The sequence below is a fragment of the Lontra canadensis genome, unplaced genomic scaffold, assembly GCF_010015895.1.
Source record: "Lontra canadensis isolate GAN:19392208 unplaced genomic scaffold, GSC_riverotter_1.0 scaffold36, whole genome shotgun sequence".
NCBI classification, from domain to species: Eukaryota; Metazoa; Chordata; class Mammalia; order Carnivora; family Mustelidae; genus Lontra; species Lontra canadensis.
Window position 1 is genome coordinate 14651537 of NW_022631030.1, and position 19425 is coordinate 14670961.

General features: G+C 42.4%; 1 protein-coding gene across 3 annotated transcripts in view; it reads right to left on the reverse strand.

The window, feature by feature from the left end:
• Positions 1 to 1454: 1454 nt before the first annotated feature.
• Positions 1455 to 19425, reverse strand: part of SNX19 (sorting nexin 19) — a 40912-nt gene continuing 22941 nt past the window's right edge. Inside the window, exons 9-11 of one of the 3 annotated variants that reach the window (XM_032868944.1) lie at positions 5390 to 5574; positions 4078 to 4165; positions 1455 to 2995 (exon numbers count right to left, since the gene is read on the reverse strand). In XM_032868944.1, the coding sequence (XP_032724835.1) occupies positions 2863 to 2995; positions 4078 to 4165; positions 5390 to 5574 (406 nt within the window). In that variant the 3' untranslated portion in view covers positions 1455 to 2862. Of the gene's footprint in view, positions 2996 to 4077; positions 4166 to 5389; positions 5575 to 11516; positions 11679 to 19425 lie in introns of those variants that run through there. The other 2 variants (XM_032868946.1, XM_032868945.1) reach the window with 2 other exon arrangements.

The window sequence follows — 19425 nt, forward strand, 5'->3', positions numbered from 1 at the left end:
CAGATGATTATGATAATAGACATTATCTACTAACACCCTTTCTCTGCTACTTCCTTGCTAACATCTATTAGGTATCTAACTTTCCTGGAGGGTGGCCTCCTCTCTGGTGGTGGTGGTGGTGGTGGTGGTGGTGGGGGAATAATGTTGCAAGTAATGCCATTTTCAGTAGCTGTGGATTGGCTTAGGGGTGACACTTCTGGCCAAGTGAAGAGCACTGTTGAAGGACTTCTGGAAAAAGGTTTCCTCATTCTTTAAAATAAAAAACAAGGAAGAGATGACTCTGTTCTTTCATATTGTTATATATGGATGTGATGCTCTGAACTGCAGCAACCATGAAGGTAGGCAGGCATTCTGAGAACAGGACAAGCATGTCTACAATGGCAGAGGGACAGATGGGAAGAATCTGGGCCCTTTATGAGGTCAGAGTTGCTGAATCCATCAGCCCCTGGGGCTTACCTACTCAGGTACTCGTTTTATGGAAGAAAATAAATTTCCTACAAGTTTTCCTTCAGTCCAGAGCATCCTGACTCATATAGCCATATACACATATTTTTACTCCACCCAGGACCTAACAACTGCTGCTGGGTTCCATGAGCAAAGAAAAGAGTAGCAACTGGAAATGAATGTGCTGGGTAGAGCCAAAGAAAAATCACGATGTCCTAGGTTAGTGCAGACCCAATTCATCATTGCCTTTTATTACTCTCTCAGCTGGGAGCATCTTTTCTTGATACCTGTGGCTCTCTCCCAAGTGCTGATCTCCCTTGTTGACTGTGCCTGCTACCGAAACTTGACAAGTGGGTTTTGATTATTTCCTTGGCGACATCCATGATTTTCCTTCTAGGTAGGAGGGCCTGAGGACAGCTTATGTGTGTGTTTTGGGGCTCAGGCAACAGAAGTGGCATCTCTTATGTAACATGAAATAAAAGGAAGTTTTCTTTGGGGTAGAAGTGTTAAAAAATTACTTAGAATTTACAGCCACAGGGATTTTGTGGTGTGTCAGCTTATATACTGGGGCTCTGTGTGACATCTGAACCAGAACTAACAGCAAGAGATTCAAAGCAATGTAGGTGGCTGAGTACGTATGAGGAGAGAAGGTGAGTGGGAATGAGCTGGCTACTGCATCTCTCCCGAAGGGCAACCTGGCCTGTGCTGAAAAAGGTGAAGGATTGGCTTCAGTAAGTGAAGGCCGAACTCCCTGCAATCCCACACTCCTGCAAATACTTACTAAAGCTAGAAATGCTGATCTCCTTCTGCTTATGAATGTCCGGGGTGGGAGAGCTCTGGAGCCATAAAGTCATTGTAACAATCATATTTTAAGGCTAGAAGGTGCCATGAGACATGATCTCATTCATCTCCTTGTCCTTAGGCAGTAATATTCGACCTAAAGCCTTCCAACCATAGCAGAACACATTTATGGCCTCCAGAGGGGGAAAAAAAGTATAAGACTGCACAGCTTTCTCCCATAAACCACTTTAATTGTGTGCACATCATCTACTTCAGAGTCTAAGAGAACCTGATGCCCATTCTAGACCCAACCCATTCTCATCAATCTAATCCCAAGATCCCCCTCCAAATGGGAGGATCCATAATTCAGTGACAGCAGGACACTAACAGGCAGGCGCAAAGCTAAGGGATGAGGGGGCAGAGGTCTCCCGTTACCTCCTTAAAACTTTTCTGTCAGCTACTGACATGCATTTAACGTCACGTTGTCTGCCTCCTTTCCTACCAACAATTTCTCCTAATTGTTCCTTCCTTCTAAGACACTACAGCATGATACAGCACCTTTGCCTTCATCTTCAAGTGTTCTCAAAGACTAATTAGATCCTTAAAGAACAAGAAGTAAAAAGCTTTTTGTGGGTAATCAATTCCCTGCAGGTTTGCTAATATTATCGGTTGAGTTTAAAAGTCCCTCACTGGAGACTTGTGAAGACAGAAGCCCATAGCCCCCTGGGTTTCCTACTCTTTGGGCATTCCCAGTGTCTCCTTTCCCTTTGGAAGCACTGGGCTTAGTAAGCAATCTGCCATTCGATTCTGCTGAAGGAAGAAGAGAGAAGGTCACAGAGACGGAAACTCAACTGCTCTTGGAGAGGGCTTAGGAGTAAAGCTAATAAATAAAATCTTTGATGCAACTCTCTTTTAGGAAAGGGTGTGGAGAGTGAGGTTGATCTACCAAGAAACTTTGGCAGTCTGCTTTGAAGTCTTCTGAGCAGAAAAAAGTGTAGCCACCCAGGGAAGCAGCCTTCAGTGACATCCTCCATAGGGTTGATGTGTTGGAGAATAGTCAATCACCAAAAAGTCCCTTGAGAAATGTTTTCCCTCCGTCTTCTGGAATTGTTGGGAAACTAGACAGAACTTGGGCGGTCTGGTTTCAGGAGTGGTCCTAAAAGAAACTACAGTTTCCTGGTAAAAACAGAGCGCTCTAGAAAATTGTCTGTTCCTCCAAGAAATTTGGCTATCAGTTTTCGCTTGGTCTATCTATAGCTTGTGTGTTGGTGGATTAGGAACATGTATGCACAGGGCCAGGCTCCTGGCAAACAATCTTAGGGAAGAGGGCAAAGGAGAGGCAAAAGGGGCTCATTCTTCTACCTCACAGATTCCTTTTCCAGGATCTACCCACCAGCAACAATCTGAACAGCACAAAAAAGTACAGAAATGGATATGCATATGATTGGTACATATTTCCCCCATCATCTGCTATGTCACCTGCCCTGTGGAATAGAGCTGGGGGAGAACTGTGCCCCCGGGACCCTAGGCCTTCTGAGCTACAATCCAGTTGCAGAGGGCACGGGTTCCTGACTGGTCGCGGGGTGGCATGACAACCCTCCTTTCCCAGCCTTCAAAGAATGGGTGAATAACCTATGGCTAAGGGGAGACACCCATTCTTTTGGGGTTGCCTGGGGTATCTGAGGCAGAGGTGGTTATGGTTGACTCCTCAACAGAGGCACTGAGATCCAAGAATTCCAGGATGATGTCCCAAAGGCAGTAAATCAAGTGCCTGAAACAAATGGACAAAACAACTTAGAGGGTCTGGCTCAGTCAACAGACACCAGATCCTGTTTATGACATTTATTTTCCCTTCCCCCCACTTGCCCATTACTGATATCCTTAGTGAACTCTAAATTTCAATAGCCTGATGAAGCCTCTGCCATGAAATAAAAGTTTGGTGAATAAAGGTTATAACCCCAGTGAAGGTGGAAACAGAACTTGAGACTAAATTTCAGGAAATTCCACATTTATTTATATAGTTACCTTAGCACATCAGCACTGCCTGAAGACTGTGAGGGAGGGAAAAATCCCTGTGATATCAGCTTATTAAGAATTTTCAGAGTTTCTGACTACGGCTGTTTCTCATAGTTAATCATTATAGATCTACAGTGACCTTACAGGCAATGAAGCAAAAGCCAGCACCCTTGTGTAGTGACAGTTAATAGGTACAGTCTGCTTTGGGACAGAGTTTGAGAAATGACTGGAAGTCCTGAATACTTTTCAGAAGCATTGGTGTCCCAAGGTACCAGCAAGGAAAATACCTACCTCTTCTGGGTTATTCTAGGGGTGTTCACTCAGTATTTCTGGGTCCTTTTATCAGAGCCCAACCTCATTATCTTGTCTCCTTCCTATTAAGCAAAGACAATTCTTGATTCTAACACTGTATCAGCTTTGCGGTGAGGCCTTGAGCACAGAGCTGAAAATAATCATCCAGCCTGTGGTACACAGGCTAGGGGATGTTCTTATAGTGTTCACAGGCAGGTGTTGAAAGAATTGCTAAGCACACTGAATAAGCCTGGAGGTGACAGGGCATTTCCAGTAGCTCACGTGGGGGCCTGCATCGAGTTCTTCCACATGGAAACAGTGGCTAGCCCAACACTGGCCCACTGCAGCATGACAACCTACTCAGAAGCAGGCAGTGTGGGTTTTCCTTAGTGTGTACGGACCTGGACATCACAATCGGCAGTCAGGGCAGAGAAAGACTGCTGTTCTATCCACCTCCATGTGGGCTGCTCACTTAGAATCCGTGGACACCTGAGACCAGAGATGGCTTCAGCGGTAGAGATGCTGCATACATGCCTTCCACCCTACCTGTTGATAAGGGGTTGCTGCAGTGACTCCAAAACTAGACTCCAGCTCAGCCGGCATCTGTTCACCCCAAGGATTTCTACCACAATATCTGAAGAGGAAAAAACAGATGTGGTCTCAGCAGTAACACTGAAACCTGAGATTCTAAGGAGATTATCTCATGATATCTACTATCTTATCTAAACTGGGAACTTCTGGCAAACTTCTGAACCACACAGCCAAACTAAAACAGGGAAAAGCTAAGAAAAGTGTTTCTTAAGTGTTTAAATAAGGATGGACCTGAAGAAATAATTCTGTAACCTGTCACTGTAGGTACGTCTGATGTAACAGTTAAGGGTGGAGAACAGAGGTTGGTAAGAGTATCTAATGACATGGATGGAACTAGAGGGTATTATGCTAAGTGAAATAAGTCAATCAGAAAAAAACAATTATCATATGATCTCACTCATATGTAGATTTTAAGAACAGAGGAGCACAGGGGAAGGGAGGGAGAAACAAAACAAGACAAAATCAGACAGGGAGACAAACCATAAGACTCTTAATCATAGGAAACAAACTGAGGATTGCTGGAGGGGAGGGAGTTGGCGGATGGGGTAACTGGCTGATAACACATTAAGGAAGACACGGGATATAATGAGCACTGGGTGTTATATGCAACTGATGAATCCCTGAACTCTACCTTTGAAACTAATAATACACTACATGTTAATTAACTGAATTTAAATAATAAATATAACAGAAAAACAAGAGTATATAACATTGTCCTAAGAGCTGGCCATTCACTACTATACCCTCATTACCACAGCACAGCCATAGGTAACAAACTGCCTTCCCAACCTCCTAAGACCCTACAGAAAATAAAGAAAAAAAACCCTCTTCAGAGTTGGTTTTTATTTACTGCTAAGGACCATATGCCTTATTCAACGACCCCAATTTATCAAGGCCGAGCTTCTGTGGGACATATCATTTTCTTCCCTGGTCCAAATACCATGAGTTGGCAGAGGACCTAAATCTTCATCTGCTGGGAAAAGTTCTGAGACCTGCCTCTGTGGTGTAGGCAGAGCTGTTATTACCTCATATCTGCAGGATTCTCATCTACTACTTATGGTGTGGTCACAGTGATCCTTTCCATTCCCTCAGCATCACTTGAATGAGGGGGAGAGGAATCACAGCTCTGAGCATTTACCTATTAGCCTGAGAAATGGTGGGTCAACAGATTTTTGAGTCTAGGTTTCTGAGGGGTGTGGGGTAATGGTGGCAAGGCAGGATGGGAAAGGAATAATTATCAGTATAACCAATCTCATTGTTGAATTACCTGGCAGGATTCCCATCAGGCTCTGCAAGGCCTGTTCTTCGGCAGCCACTTTCTGCTCCTGGGTCCTCACAGGCTGTGGACACTTCGGTAAAACCCCACCAGGCCAGATGGACTCCTGAAGAAGCTGGAGGTACTGCACCCAGCGCTGTGGACATGTTAGATTAGCCACTTGCACCTCTAGCCACCTGTGGTGGAAGAGAGGAGAAAGGTCAGATAAATCTGAAGGAAACACCATGGCAAGGGAGGTGAGCAATAAGAATAGGGCAAAGCGAAGGGAGTGCCAACTCTCACAAGTGACACCAAGCCAATTCAACAACTTGAGGCCACAGAATTTGAAGATGAGTAATAATAATAATCTTGTTATTTACTGAGTGTCTACTAGGAGCTCCGTGTTGTATTAGGGGTTTCACAGAACCGAACACTAGAAGGGCCCCCGTCCCTGGGCAGGACTGGAGCTTGCCAACTGTCCTCCTGGGAAGCACTGTCCTCTCAGCAACGTGCACACACAGCCTTCACAGTTAAGGGTTTGGTGATTTTACACAAATTTCCCTGCTTTGCCACCCTGTCCACTTCTAGCTGCTCTTCGTGTCCCTATGAGCTGTTCTGAGAGTACCCTTCATCTGTCCTTTGCTCATGGAAGTCCTCTCATTGACAAGTCCCTCTTCTTTCCAGAAGTCAGCTATTCTCGAAAGACCTGCTGAACCCCACCTCCTCCACAAAATTCTTCTTGATCATTCCAGCCAGAAATGCTCCTCTTTGTCCCCTCAGACCCCCTCTGGCACTTAGTTCTACAGCATAGGTTTGGAACTCATATTTTACATTGGCGCAGAAATTATTTCCTCATGTGTTTACAGCTCTACTTTTCCAACTAAATTATAAGCATCACAAGAGTTCTAGGTCTTACACTTTTAAAAAGTTCCCCACAGTGCCTTGGTGCTCAAGAAATGTTTGTTGACTGACTGCAATTATTCTTGTTATGATGAAAACTTCCTCCTTTATCTCACATTAAAAAAATGAGGCAATAAATTGGAGGGGGCAAATCAAATCTGCAGTTCCTGCAGGGCTTTTTCTCTCTCATTCTTTATTTGTTCCTGCATGTTTTCAGAGCAATACGGTTACTAGCTGAGGTTCATGGCTGCCCAAGGCCTCCTTAATATGTAGCAGGGCTGAGACTGGCAGGGCTCTGCCTGCAACGGACGGACCATCAGCCATTACTCTGTTTGGTACTACAGCACGTGGAAGCTCATGCCACTGCTCCTATACCCGAGTTACTTGTCACCCGTCCAAGAGCAGAGGGGGCTGCCAAGGCAAACTTTATTTAACCTCCACTCTGCCAGACAGTCTGCATTCCTCTCAAGATAGGCATTCCAGCCTTGGGGGCTGCAATCCCCCAGGCCGAGGGCTCACAAATGATTCTAAGAATAGGAAGTCTGAAAGGTAATGGCAGGGCAGGAATGGCAGACACTGATGGAGATCAAGAGCGGCACAAAGCTGCTCTTGCCCAAAATAGCCATCACGATCGTATTTGTTATTATTAGGGCTTCATCTCCTTTTTATAGGGCTTTTCATTCAGCGAGCCTAAGACGCTTGATGAAAGGGATCCAGTAGCAAGAATTTCTGTTCTTGTTTATAGAAGAGGGTCAGCAAAGGGAGATGGATACGATGCCCTGATCAGATTCTCTGCAGGGGATCAGGTGACCCAACTCTCGTTCTTCACTTTGAGCCACAAATGCTTGTATGACTTCTGCTAAGGTGAATGACACGCACCAGGTTATCATTTGAGTGACTAGAGGGCGGGGGCGAACACCTGAAAACCAAAATCTTGAAGTCCTTCGAAAAGTCAGGAGAGTCTTAAGCCAGAGGCCTTCAGCTGGAATTAGTTCTAGCTCAGTTCTCATTCACATTTGCACAGTGTGCCCTGACTCTTGTTCTGTGGGGCCACTGATGCCTGTGACCCCACTCTACAGAGGCACCTCGACATCCACTCAATCCTTCTCAGAACAGAATATTCACCAGTAAATCTGGGTACCTCAGTCACCTTCTGGGCTTGTCTTACAAGAGAGGAGACTGACTGTTTTGAACTACTGTTAATTCACCTGACAGGAACAGGCCCCTGTGCTGCACCATGGCAAGGATGTCTGTCCTCTTTGTTTTCTTCCATCGTAACTCAGTGACTCAAGCACACCAGCGGGGTGCAAAACAAATTTTAGCACGTGGCAAAATATGAACGTATAAATGTATATAAATCTACAGAACAAAAGCTTATTAAACTCTAAATGGGAATGTTGGGAAGAAGAACCAAAGTAGGAAAAAGTAAAAATAAACCCTTTGATGATGAGGATGAGTCAGTGAGTCAAGACAAGTTGCGGGCATTAAGCAGAACTGACAGAGAGAACTCAAGTCTCCAAGTGAATGCCAGCTGCTGATAAAGAAACTGTCAAGCACTATAAAACCCTGAGGCACAGAACTGATCAACAGAAGGCTCTAGAAGAGTCTGTCCCAGGAATGTAATGAACATAAGAAAATATAAAACTTGTGCAAACTGGCAGAAAAGAAACAAACTGCATGTCTAGAAAGAGGCACATAATGTAGAATGTGGCTTCTACCTATGAAGTCCTATGGTTTCCGTTAGTCTTACTCTTCTCCATACCCCGAAGGCCAAAGACGTCAACCACACACCCTGGTACTGTGAATCCCTTTTCAGGATTCTCCTCTTGCCCAGGTTCCTCCCACCCCTCCTCCTCCAAGAACAGGAGGCCTTCTCCTGGATATCTGGGGTTAGCCGGGTTTTATTTCCTAGCCCCAGGCAGCCTATGGAAAAGAGGCAGGGCAGCAAAGCTTTCTCGCTCACAGAACTTCTAAGGTATACTCTCTCGTCATGGGTGATGAGCATCCCAAAGTGGAAGGAAAAAAGGATACAGCCGAAACCAAGAAAATGATCAGTGCCGACTACTTCCACCACCCAAACTGCCCTGCCCCTCAGACAAAACAGAAACAAGTCTGTGAACTTTAGAACAATTTCCAAGGCATGTTTTATTATTCCACAAAATGCCTTTTTTAAGTTGTAAATGGCCAGATTCGGGGATCCGGTATTATTTGCCTTGCCTAACACCTAGCATAGAATCAACAACTGATGACAGTGAAGAGGGCAGGGATTTCTTCATCCAATGAGCTCTTCTACCCCTTCCATCCCCATTTCCTTTCCTCTTATTCTATCGTCCTTCTCCAGAGTATAGTGCCACACATCCTACCACAGTGCTTTATCTAGCCTTATTAATTCCCTTCATCCTGCTCAGTTCATTCTGAAAATGGGTTAGAGCAGATAAGGTGAAGAGATTAACACTGGAAAATTAAAAAACAGACTGACGCCTTAGCTTCTTGTTAATTCCCTTCATCTCTCTATTCCACATGTTGTCTTTCTATTCTTAACCTACAAGTGGGAAAGTTAAAAAGAAATCTGTGTCCCTATAGCCTCTCTTGAAGCAAAAGGAATGGAATGCGTGTGTCTGAGGTCCAACGTACCACAGGAGCTTTTCCAGTATCAGTTTCTGGAATCTGTTGGTATGCTCACAGAAATCTAAAGTTTCAAGGTGGATACACACACATATCCCTTGGTTTATTTATTGTAAATTATTTATAAGAATTCATTTACTAAATACAAATATTATTGTTTGTGTAATTCAAGACTCATGAGGTAAATACGCTAAAATAAATATGGTAGAGACTAGCCACAAATAGCATTGGTTTTAGTTTCTACTACTATTCCAGTTCTGATATTAGATTTATAGCTATCTCTCCGCCTACCATCCTACCTTTTTTCACCATTAAAAGAAGAAGAAAAAAAAGCCAAACCAGGTCTGTTCTGTCAGGATGTCCCTGGATGATTCTGAGCACAAGGCAGCCTTCCTAGTGGGCCTAGAGATAGCCAATAAAATGTGAAAAAAGCAACAACAGACTGACATAGAGCTATTCAAGATCTTCTCTGATGCCAGACATGGAAGGAGGGAGGATGTGGAGATGAGGGCTTTCCACTACACTGGGAGTGCATGTCCAGTCCGTGTTCACAGGAACCTGGTCTGAAATAGCTACAGATGGAGGAATGAAGCAATAGCTAAAAAGGAGACAGTTTAATGCCAGGGCTTAAGATGGCACCTCAAGGTTAGCAGAAGGTCATTTCCCATCATAACAACAGAATCAAATCTCACGATTAAGGAGAAAAAGCTTAATAGGGACCATGTTTAATCTAATTACCCACTGTCCCCTCACTTCTTTGCTAAGACCTGCTGTGGCTGAGTGAGGAGGGGTCCACGGGGAGGATCGTGAAGTCATAACACAGAAAATATTCCTAACAGCAGTAACAATCTTCTAACAAAAATGCCTGGTGCAGTCCAAACGAAAGAAAACAACAGACTTACTCTTTGTACCCTTTTTATCCATCTGGCTACCTCTGTAGGCAACCCAAGGGCGATTACCCTTCCACCTCATTTTCATGTACAAAATATGGTTCAAAGAAAAAAGAGAGGGTAAAAGAAGATCAGGTTAAAGCTCCTACCATTCTAAACAGTTTTACAGTAGAAGTGTCAACTCATTTTATTACCCTTAGAGTTTTCCAACCCTGGCACTACTTACATTTTGGACTGCTAATTCCTTGTTGTGGGGGGCTGTCCTGCACACTGTCAAATGTTTAGCAGAATTCCTGCCCTCCCAGGTACCTCTTGTGTAACAGTCAAAAACGTTTTCAGATGTTGCTGTGCGTCCTCTGTGAGGCAAAATCATCCCCAGTTGGGAATCACTGCCTTAGACTTAGGATGTTGGAAGCCATGTGCTGGGCCATTTCCAGTTACTTCAACTCTGGTGGCTGTAGCACACCATTTCTCAAACTGTGGGCTCAACGGCATTAGAGGCGGCCATGCACTCAACACTGTAGTTTGTGACATTTAAAAACAGCTAAGCAGAAATAGATGAGAAAACATGAATGTGTATCTCCTGTTTCGGGACCCTCTGTTTCATATATGGATGTTTATATGGTTCTAGCAGATATATTTCTGTGTGCTTGCATGTACTATGTGGTCACAGTGGGTCATGATGTAAATGTATTTCCTACTGTGGGTTGAAGTTTAAAAGTAGCAAGAAAAACACTGATATAGTATAAAGAATTAGGAGTTCAAGAAAAGGGGGAAAAAGCCCAAGCTACATTTTTAGCCTCCTGGAAACACTCCCCACCTCCACCCATCCCCAAGTACCCTGTAAAATGTTTACAATGGCATAGATCGTGAACATTGTGTTCTGGTACCACAGTCCTAGCACAGTACTACACGTATTTGCTCATTAAATCAGTAACCCCAACGCATAGGGTGGAGAGAGAGGAGATCTTGAAGGTAATGTTGTGGATCCAGGGCATTTCCCATTAAACAAGCTGTTTTTGCCAATGTCACACCTGATAAAAGTAACACTTCCAGTCCCTCTGATTCCTTTCCCACACCTCTGCCTTCCTGCCATGGCCCCTTCTCGTGTTTACACACAGTTCCTCCTTGTCAGCTCTCGGCTCTAGCCTTCTCAGTCCTAGAACTGGCCAGGCCCAGGTTACTCAGCTGTGTCTGAGAAAGTTCAGCATTGTTGCCCTCTGACTGTGTATCTATGTCACCATCCTTTCCTGCCTTGTGTGGGGAAAAGAATGAGGAGGAAATGAACTTCAAGGGCAAGAAACCCCTGCTTCTTTTTCCCAATAACTATTGTGAAATCTAAAATGGCTCAGAGTCTACACAATTTCTTCTTTGATTTTTGCTTTCATGTTTTAAATCATAGATCCACATCTTTAAAACATGTGCTTCAAGGGAAGACTACATACTGCCTAAACACCATGCTTTAAAAATCTGAGTTCCACACTTCTATATCTAGCCACAGTTTTTGTTTTTGATTAGTAACGTACAAGTTACAGCTACAAAATTAATAAGCGTTAAGAATTGAAGCATTTTGAATCAAGGAAGGAAATTAAAAAAATCATCTGTCTAATTTTAGAGGTTATCTATTCCAATAATCTCACATATTAACACATGAAAACAGAGAACCAAAAACAAGCACTGCTTAGCAAAAGGCTTATAGGAACATACAACTTCAGAGCTGGAAGGAAACAGGTGATCCCTACCTCACCTCCTCCGAGAATCTAAATCTCCTGAATAGCATCATGGCAGAGCCAAGGGTTCTGGTCCATGAATGCAGAAAAAGTTGGGCTTTTATCTTAGCTCTGCCACCAATTAGGAATGTGACTCTGGGGAATTTGCTTAAATTCCTGAAAAGGATAACTACAATTTATGAGAGATGCTCCTTAAATACTGACAACCAAAATCAGCCTCGTCGTAACTTCTGGTCATTGTTCTTACTTCTACCCTCTGGAATTAATGGGAAGTACTAAAGTTACTAGGTCAAATCTCTTTCAAAATGGACCAAAGACCTAAATGTGAGACCTGATTCTATAAAACCCTAGAAGAAAACAGAGTCAGTTATTTCTTTGACGTTGGCCATAGAAACCTTTTTCTATATATGTCTCCTCAGGCAAGGGAAATGAAAGCAAATTAACCTATTAGTAACACACTGAAAAAAACCCTTTTGCACAGAGAAGGAAACTATCAATAAAAGGACAAGGATACCTACTGAACGAGAGAAGGTATTTGCAAATGATATACCTGATAAGGGGTTAATATCCAGAATATATAAAGAACTCACACAACCCAACACCAAAAAACCCTAAATAACCCAATTAAAAAGGGGCAGAGTTCCTGAAAAAACATTTTGCATTTTTAAATTCAACTGTTATTTCTCCCCTAAGTCTCTTCTGTAAGACACACATCCGTGATTCTGGCAACGTCAGAGTTGAACACACAGAATATACTCAATAAAGTACTGAAGAGAAATGAACCATTCCTCATCCTGGTTCCATCCCCTGGGTGTGTGCTACTTTTTATTCTCTCTTAAAATGGAGTACCCAGAACCAAACACAACCTCCAGATGTGCCCTGACCAGCAAAAGATGAAAGAATGCAGAGGATTAGTGCCTTCCTTGTTCCATACACTATACTTCTATTAATACAGTCGAAGACTGTGTTGGCTTTTTGGGCACACACTTCAAAGCACTGACTCATACTGAGTTTTGCAGTCAACTAGGACCCTAGTTCCACATATGTACTTTAACAAGAAAATCACATGCTCCTCTGTTAAGCCTGGTCTTGCCCTTCTGCACTAGTGCAATTTTTTAAAAAAATCTAAATTCTGACTACAGTTCTTTCTATTAACTCCATCATGTTGGTTTTCACCTATTATTCTAACCTTTCAAATCCTGATTTTTGTCACCCAGAGTATTAATCATACCTCTAATGTTATTGTTACTTGCAAATTTACTGATGAAAAAATAAGAACAAGAAAAATGCTCTATCACTAGAAATCTCCCTCCAAGATGACACAAATTTGTTAGACAGATACTCTTGGGCTAAAGAAACTCAACTAACCATGGATCACTTAAAAGTCCTATATACAGTCTGTTGGGGCACCTGGGTGGCTCAGTCAGTTGAACGTTGAACTCTTGATTTCGGCGCAGGTCATGACTTCAGGGTTGTGGGAGCAAACCCCGTGCTGGACTCCGTGCAGCGCAGAGTCTGCTTGGAATTCTCTGTCTCCTTCTGCCCCCTGTCCCACATATGCTCTCTCTCTCAATAAATAAAACCTTTTTTTTTTTTTTTAAAGTACTACAGTCCAGGCCATGTCCGTCCATTTTGTCCACATGGATTTTATGAGAATACGGCAAAAGTTTGTTGAAATCCACCTGCAATTTAATAACCAATGCGTTCCTTTACTTTAATGGCTTAATAATCCTGCTAAAGAAAGAAAGAAACTATGCTAATCAGGTTGGGCACATTCTCACTGAATACATACTGATTTCTGGGGCTCACCATTTCCCTCTCTGCACATGTTCACAAAACATCTATTTAATGATCTGCTTCAGAAATTTCTAGAGATAAATGTCAGGGTCAATGACCTGTATCCATTTTTTAAAAGGCAAGATATTTGTCCATCTCCAACTTTTTCAATGATCTTAGGTCTTCAATGATAAATACAAATTTTAAGTTCTGTAGATCATAATTCATCTGGATCAGGTATTGGAACTTTAAAATAGGCTAAGCGCTCTCTTATTTGCATTCCTATTTTAGTCTTCTAGTTTAATCGTGTCTGTCCAATTCTTGTCAAACCATTTTCCTTGACAGAAAAAAACCTAGAAATTAGACAGCTTAGCAAATAGACTAATTCACTTTTGAATAAATGAATAAATGCTTTCTCAATGTAGCCAGTGACTACTACAGCACCTGTTTCAAAAGATTTACCTGTATTTTCTTTGCTGTTTTTTAAGTCTTTTTTCCTAACATTTATTCACAACTTCAACTCTGAGTTTAAGCTTACTGAACACCATTCTCATTGGTTCTAGCACTACTATTTTGCATTACTCAGTATGTGTCCTCTCCTCTGCCTCTTTTTAAAAGTATGTGCATACGTCTAGAATCAGTTAACTACACTGGTTTCATCTGATCTTGATTCTTTCCTTTCCTCACTGGAATTCTGTGTTTAATTAGTTTATTTCATTTACTCCACACATATTGGAAGAGCTTCATGTAAGTGCCAAAAGACTAAGATTCTAAGGTTTTGTGCGAGGGGATCTTATTCAATTCATTTTGGTATTTTCCTCAGCATTTACCATAATAGTGCGAGTCATACAATAAGCTATCAAGTACTGAATGAATCAATCTTATTCCACAACTCCCAGTGATAACTTTGAGTGTTAGAATTTGAAGTTAACTCATTATTATAGCCTACAAAATGGTATTATTTTTTCTCATGCTCTGTTCTGTTCTCCTGTGAATTTTATTAACCTTTCATCTACCTCCACTTTCCTGTCAGCTGTTTTCCATAATATCCAGAGTTAGCTTTATCTCAAAAAAATTTTTTTTTTCTTTTTTTAGGCTTCTTGCTCTTCACTGAGTTGAATGGTCTTCTGCTATGTATATTCTACTATCCTTGAGTATGCTCTATTTGAGTTGGGAATCTGCCTTGTGAGTTTCATGTGCCAAAGAACAGAAACTCTGAAAAATTTCCCTTTGTACCAGCTTATACCATTTTACATTTTCCTTTTTCTTCCAAAGACAAAAGAACTTGCAGATAAAAGAAAAGATGAAAAATACAATCTGGGCTCATGGGTCCTTAAGCCTTATATCAATAAATCTCAAAATTACTAGGACTACAGTCCCTGCTTCCTCATGTGTTGTCATTTATTTTTACACAAAAGGAGATTATAATGTACTGATCTGACAAGCAGCCACAGACTTTTAATCACATGTCAGATATGCCGGGCAGAAAGATGCTCTATCATCCTCTTAGCTATGTGTCTCAAGCTACATGGTAGAAAATGGTAGTCATCCTTGGTTCCTCCTTTTCCCCGTTCCAAATCTACCTACCCCCCTGTAACACCACAGAATTACTGAAAAAAAAATCACTAAATCTAGGTGAGGCTACCTCCTCCATCTCAGGCACTCCTCACCCTTTCCCATTTTTATAGCAATTCCTCATCACCTTTCATTTCTACCGGTACAACTCTTTCCCTAACTTGTCTCCCTGGTTCTAACTTTGCCTCCTTCTATTAGTCCTCCAGGGCATTATTTAAGTGATTTTCTAAGTTACAAAGGTGGTCCCATCATCACCTGTTTGCATTTTGTAAAAGGCTTCCCCGCAAACGGGGGCTAACTTGATCTCTGAATGGCTCACAGGCTCTCTATGAGTTGGCACCTTCTTCAGGGTAATCTGGTCCCTCCTGTTGAACATCTTCTATTTCTAATCATACCTGTCTTCTTCGAGTAGCACAAATCTGCCAGGCTGTTTACTGCTCTGCCACCAACACTCTGTTCTCCAACGTCTGCTCACAACTTCCCTTCATCCTTTCAATCCTGTCTCAGAAGTCATCTCTCCTGTGAGCCTTTTCTGGGCCTCTCATCATCCATTACTTCATTCCTTTTATTCATCACCTATAGAGTCTTTTTAAAAATATAAACTTTATATTCTAACTCTTTATAAGATTGCCCCTCCAACTGGATATTAAATTCCTAGGGTAGGAATTTGGGGTCTTGTTCTGTATTTTGATCACTCAACATAGTGTCTGGTACAGAATGGGAAATCAATAAATATTAGTTACTAAGGGAATTAATGCTCTCTGTGGGACAAACAATGGTCTTAATGGATGACATGCAGCTCAAAATAAGCTTTACAAAAGGCAAACATCTCAATACTTCAGCAAAAGAACAGTAAGCTCTTCATTATTCATGCTTATGGAGGAAGGCAGTAAGAGATTTAAAAAATAGTGGACAATCTAGAAATCGTTTGTATTGGGCATTTTTTAGGTCTTTATGTAAACAACTGGAAGACTTATTTTCCTAATAACCTTTTGTTTGGATACCATTAAAACTAAACTGTGTGCCAACACAGAAGCTGTAGGGTAAATGTTGTCAGTATTGTGGGCATTAAGTCAGCTGAGCTACAAGTAAGAATTCAACATGAATAATCCATGCAATTCACACCTGGTTATGCATTCCCCTGGAAGGCAAGGGAGGTAGAAGGAAGGGAGTGGGTCAGCCATCCTCTGTTTCTGGCACATTCTTTAAATCCTAGAGAAGAGAGACACCTGCCAGCAGAGTATGTTTTTGTCACTTTTCCTGGCAAATAGGCCCAGAGGACAGAAGAAACTGAAAGTCAAGGAAAAGCAAAGGGGTTATGAGAACTGTGAGTCACACTTGTATTTTGGGAAGTGCCCCTGATGGATGGAACAGCATCAAACTGATTCCAGCCCATTACTTGAAACTAGTAAGAAGAAAAGAAGGTAGCAGAATGTTTGGGTAAAAAGTGACCAAAAGCAAGGGTCAGGTTACCTTTCTAACAAACACAGAAGGAGAGAAACACATTTGAGAAGCTCTGTATTCATGGGATAAATGAGACTAGTTGCAAAGGGAGAAGCTCTAGAAATTTGTTCTGGATTTGAGTATTGTGATACCCTTAGGATTCCAATTCAAAAGCTTCTTACACAAATGTAGCGTACCTCTGAAGACCTTCAGAATAACTTTTTCCGGCCCCTTACTATGTTGCTAATGCACCATAATCCAGCTCTGAAACATCACAGCTGATGGACTTGAAAGCTAGGCAAAATCAAAGTCATGTTTCTTGGATGACTGCCTGTGCTCCTTGTTTGATCCATGCAAAAGAAGCAGTAGGACATCTGTCTCACAACCAGAAAACCCCTTAGAGTCTCTAGAACAGTCCCTGTTTCTGCTCCAAGGCCAAGAGATTCCTCTGTCACCACACTTTTCAAGGCAAGACTGAGTATAAAAGTAGTTCATACTCTTCTAGGGAAAGACTCAGTGGTCAGAAAGGCCAGAAAGGCCTCACACAGGCAGTGTCTGGCAATGAATGGAAATAACACTGTAAAGCCACAGTTTTGAGCCTGGCTTGACTGCTTGAATGAACTGAGGTCTGGCTTCCTTCTTAATAAAATGGACTAATTCCTGCCTTGCCTTCTTAACAAAGTTATATCAAGATCAAACGAGAAAAACGAAAGCATTTTTGAAAGTGCTTGTGTGTTTGTGCCCAAATTGAAGACTCCTTTGGATCCTCTTTAAAAAACTGTACCATGTCCTAGAAATGATGAAAAGATCCCAAGTGAGCTTTGCATTTCATGCCTGAGTTGCCCCTTTTGCAAAACGGACTCCCCTCCTGGCAGGCTTAGGGGTATAAATATTAGAACAGTGAACCATTTCTGTCTTATATGTTTAGGAATATTAGGGAGAAACCGCAGGGGATTATGGGTAATGTGAAGATTATATTTTGGAATCCTTCCTAAAACAAGCCCTCTATATACTATAACAATGAGACTTTTACTGCAAGGACTGGACTTCAGGATCCATAATCTCTCTTTCCCCTTCTTTCCTCACTCCCACGTGAACAGCAAGCTTGGGTCATTCTCAGTCATCAGGCAGCTATCCTGAGCCTTTCTTTCTCAGCACTGAGGGCTGGAAGGCGGGGGAAGAGGGGCAAGACTGATTAAAATGGCCACTCATTCAGAGGAATATTGAGTCCGTGGAGGGGGAAATGGCAGGGAGAGGGAGAGAAACACTTAGAACTGGGGCACTGGAAAGAAAAGCAAGACACAAAGGAGGGCAGAAGGCAGGGATTTCACTGTTGTCTTGACAACCAAACCCCTATTGTTCCTGGTGAGTTTACCTCACAGCAAGATGTCTAGACTCTGCTCTGGGCAAACCCCACCACTACAAAAGAGGGAGGAGGGAAAAGTGGAGGATGGAAAGGTGGCAACTCTGCTGTACATGATGGGACTGGCTCCCAACTTCTACTAGATTACAGGTTAGAGGATGCTCAGCCATGATCTGGAAGAGAATTAGGGACTGGGTTTAAATAAGCAGACATGGTAGTGTTCCAAATTATGCTGTGAAAATGGCTAGAGGAAGCTGGAACAGATCATCCTCAAAGAGAACAAGGTTTAGACAGAAGCAGATGTCAAAGTTAAGGAAACAGGGAAAATACTGGAAGGAGCATGGGGAAAAGGAAATATAACGGACAGAAGCACCTTGGGGAAGAATTGTTTCCCATTTCTTGTCTATAGCCTGAATTTTAAAACCTTTCCAAAGAAGGTTATCCACTCTGATAGTAAGGATATGGAACACAGCTGTGGCGACAACTCCAGAATCTCCACATAGTAGGAGGGATTTTGGGGGTACCATCTGTGGTTAGAAAACAAGGGAGGCAGGGGAGGAGGTGGACATGGGACTTATCTTGAAGCTGCATTTGTATAGCAAGCATACCATGTTTATAGAGATTATATATTTATTGGGGAAGGGCTAAATTCCCCCCAAGAAAATCTGTGGCATCATAATTACATCAGCACTAGATTAAGGTGTATTTCCTACTAGTTCACCCCCTACTCCCTCCCTGTGCTAGTACCATACAGGCCTACTCCTCCATAGGGCACTTGCTGAATCTATATATAAGGACAGAGGTAAAGATAGAACCTCAAGAATTAACAAATGGCTGTGTTGCCAGCACCGACTTAACAAGAAAGAGCCAAATGGTCTCCACCCATGGCTGAAAGCAATGGAAACACCCTTGATCATTTGAGAGGTAGATAAGATTCCCAACACCAGTGCAATCTAGCCCTGACAGTGTCCACTTCAGTGAGATGGAGATCTAGGATTCTGGTATCCAAAAAGGACTTGAGTATAGGACCAAGTAGCTTACAGAGAATACCAACAATTTTTTTTCTGGATGTTCAGCTGGTTTAATCACCATAGACTCTCTGGTTTACTCCAGGTTTCTGAGTCAAAAATGTTCTTAAATGAATCAGCTCCAGCACTGACTCCTTGAGGGGTGGAATGCACTCAAAGGGGCAATTTCTGGCAGTACATGCTGCTCAAAGAAGCAAGTGTCCACTGAAGACTGATCAGAACAGAGGGGAGGAGGATGAAAGATAAAGAAATTGGGCTCATCTAAAAGTCACTGGCCCAGAGCAGAGGGCAGATAAGTAGCTTCTGAATCATGGAATAAGACAGAATGGTTTCATTACTATCACCACCGAGACAAGGCCTGTAATCGCAAAAAGAATACTCCCTCAAAAAAGGCAAATGGGTATAGTTTAACCTGCAGCGCCACCTGGTGCCCAAAGGGAGAATTCCTGTTCTTACTCCCCCCAAGGAGCAAAACTTTGCAGCACTTTCCAAGATGATTTAACAAAATGTTCTCCCTCTGTCTTCTGTGCTCATGAACACTATCTCTCACATACACACACTCTGCCTCTGTCTCTCTCAGAGGGGGACTGGATGAAGATATTAAAAATTTTTTTAAAGATTACTTTTTATTTAAAAGCAGAAATAATGCCCTCCCCCCTCTTTAAAATGCTTAGTGTCTGGAATATTTACACTAAACCTGTCTAAATGATACCTATCT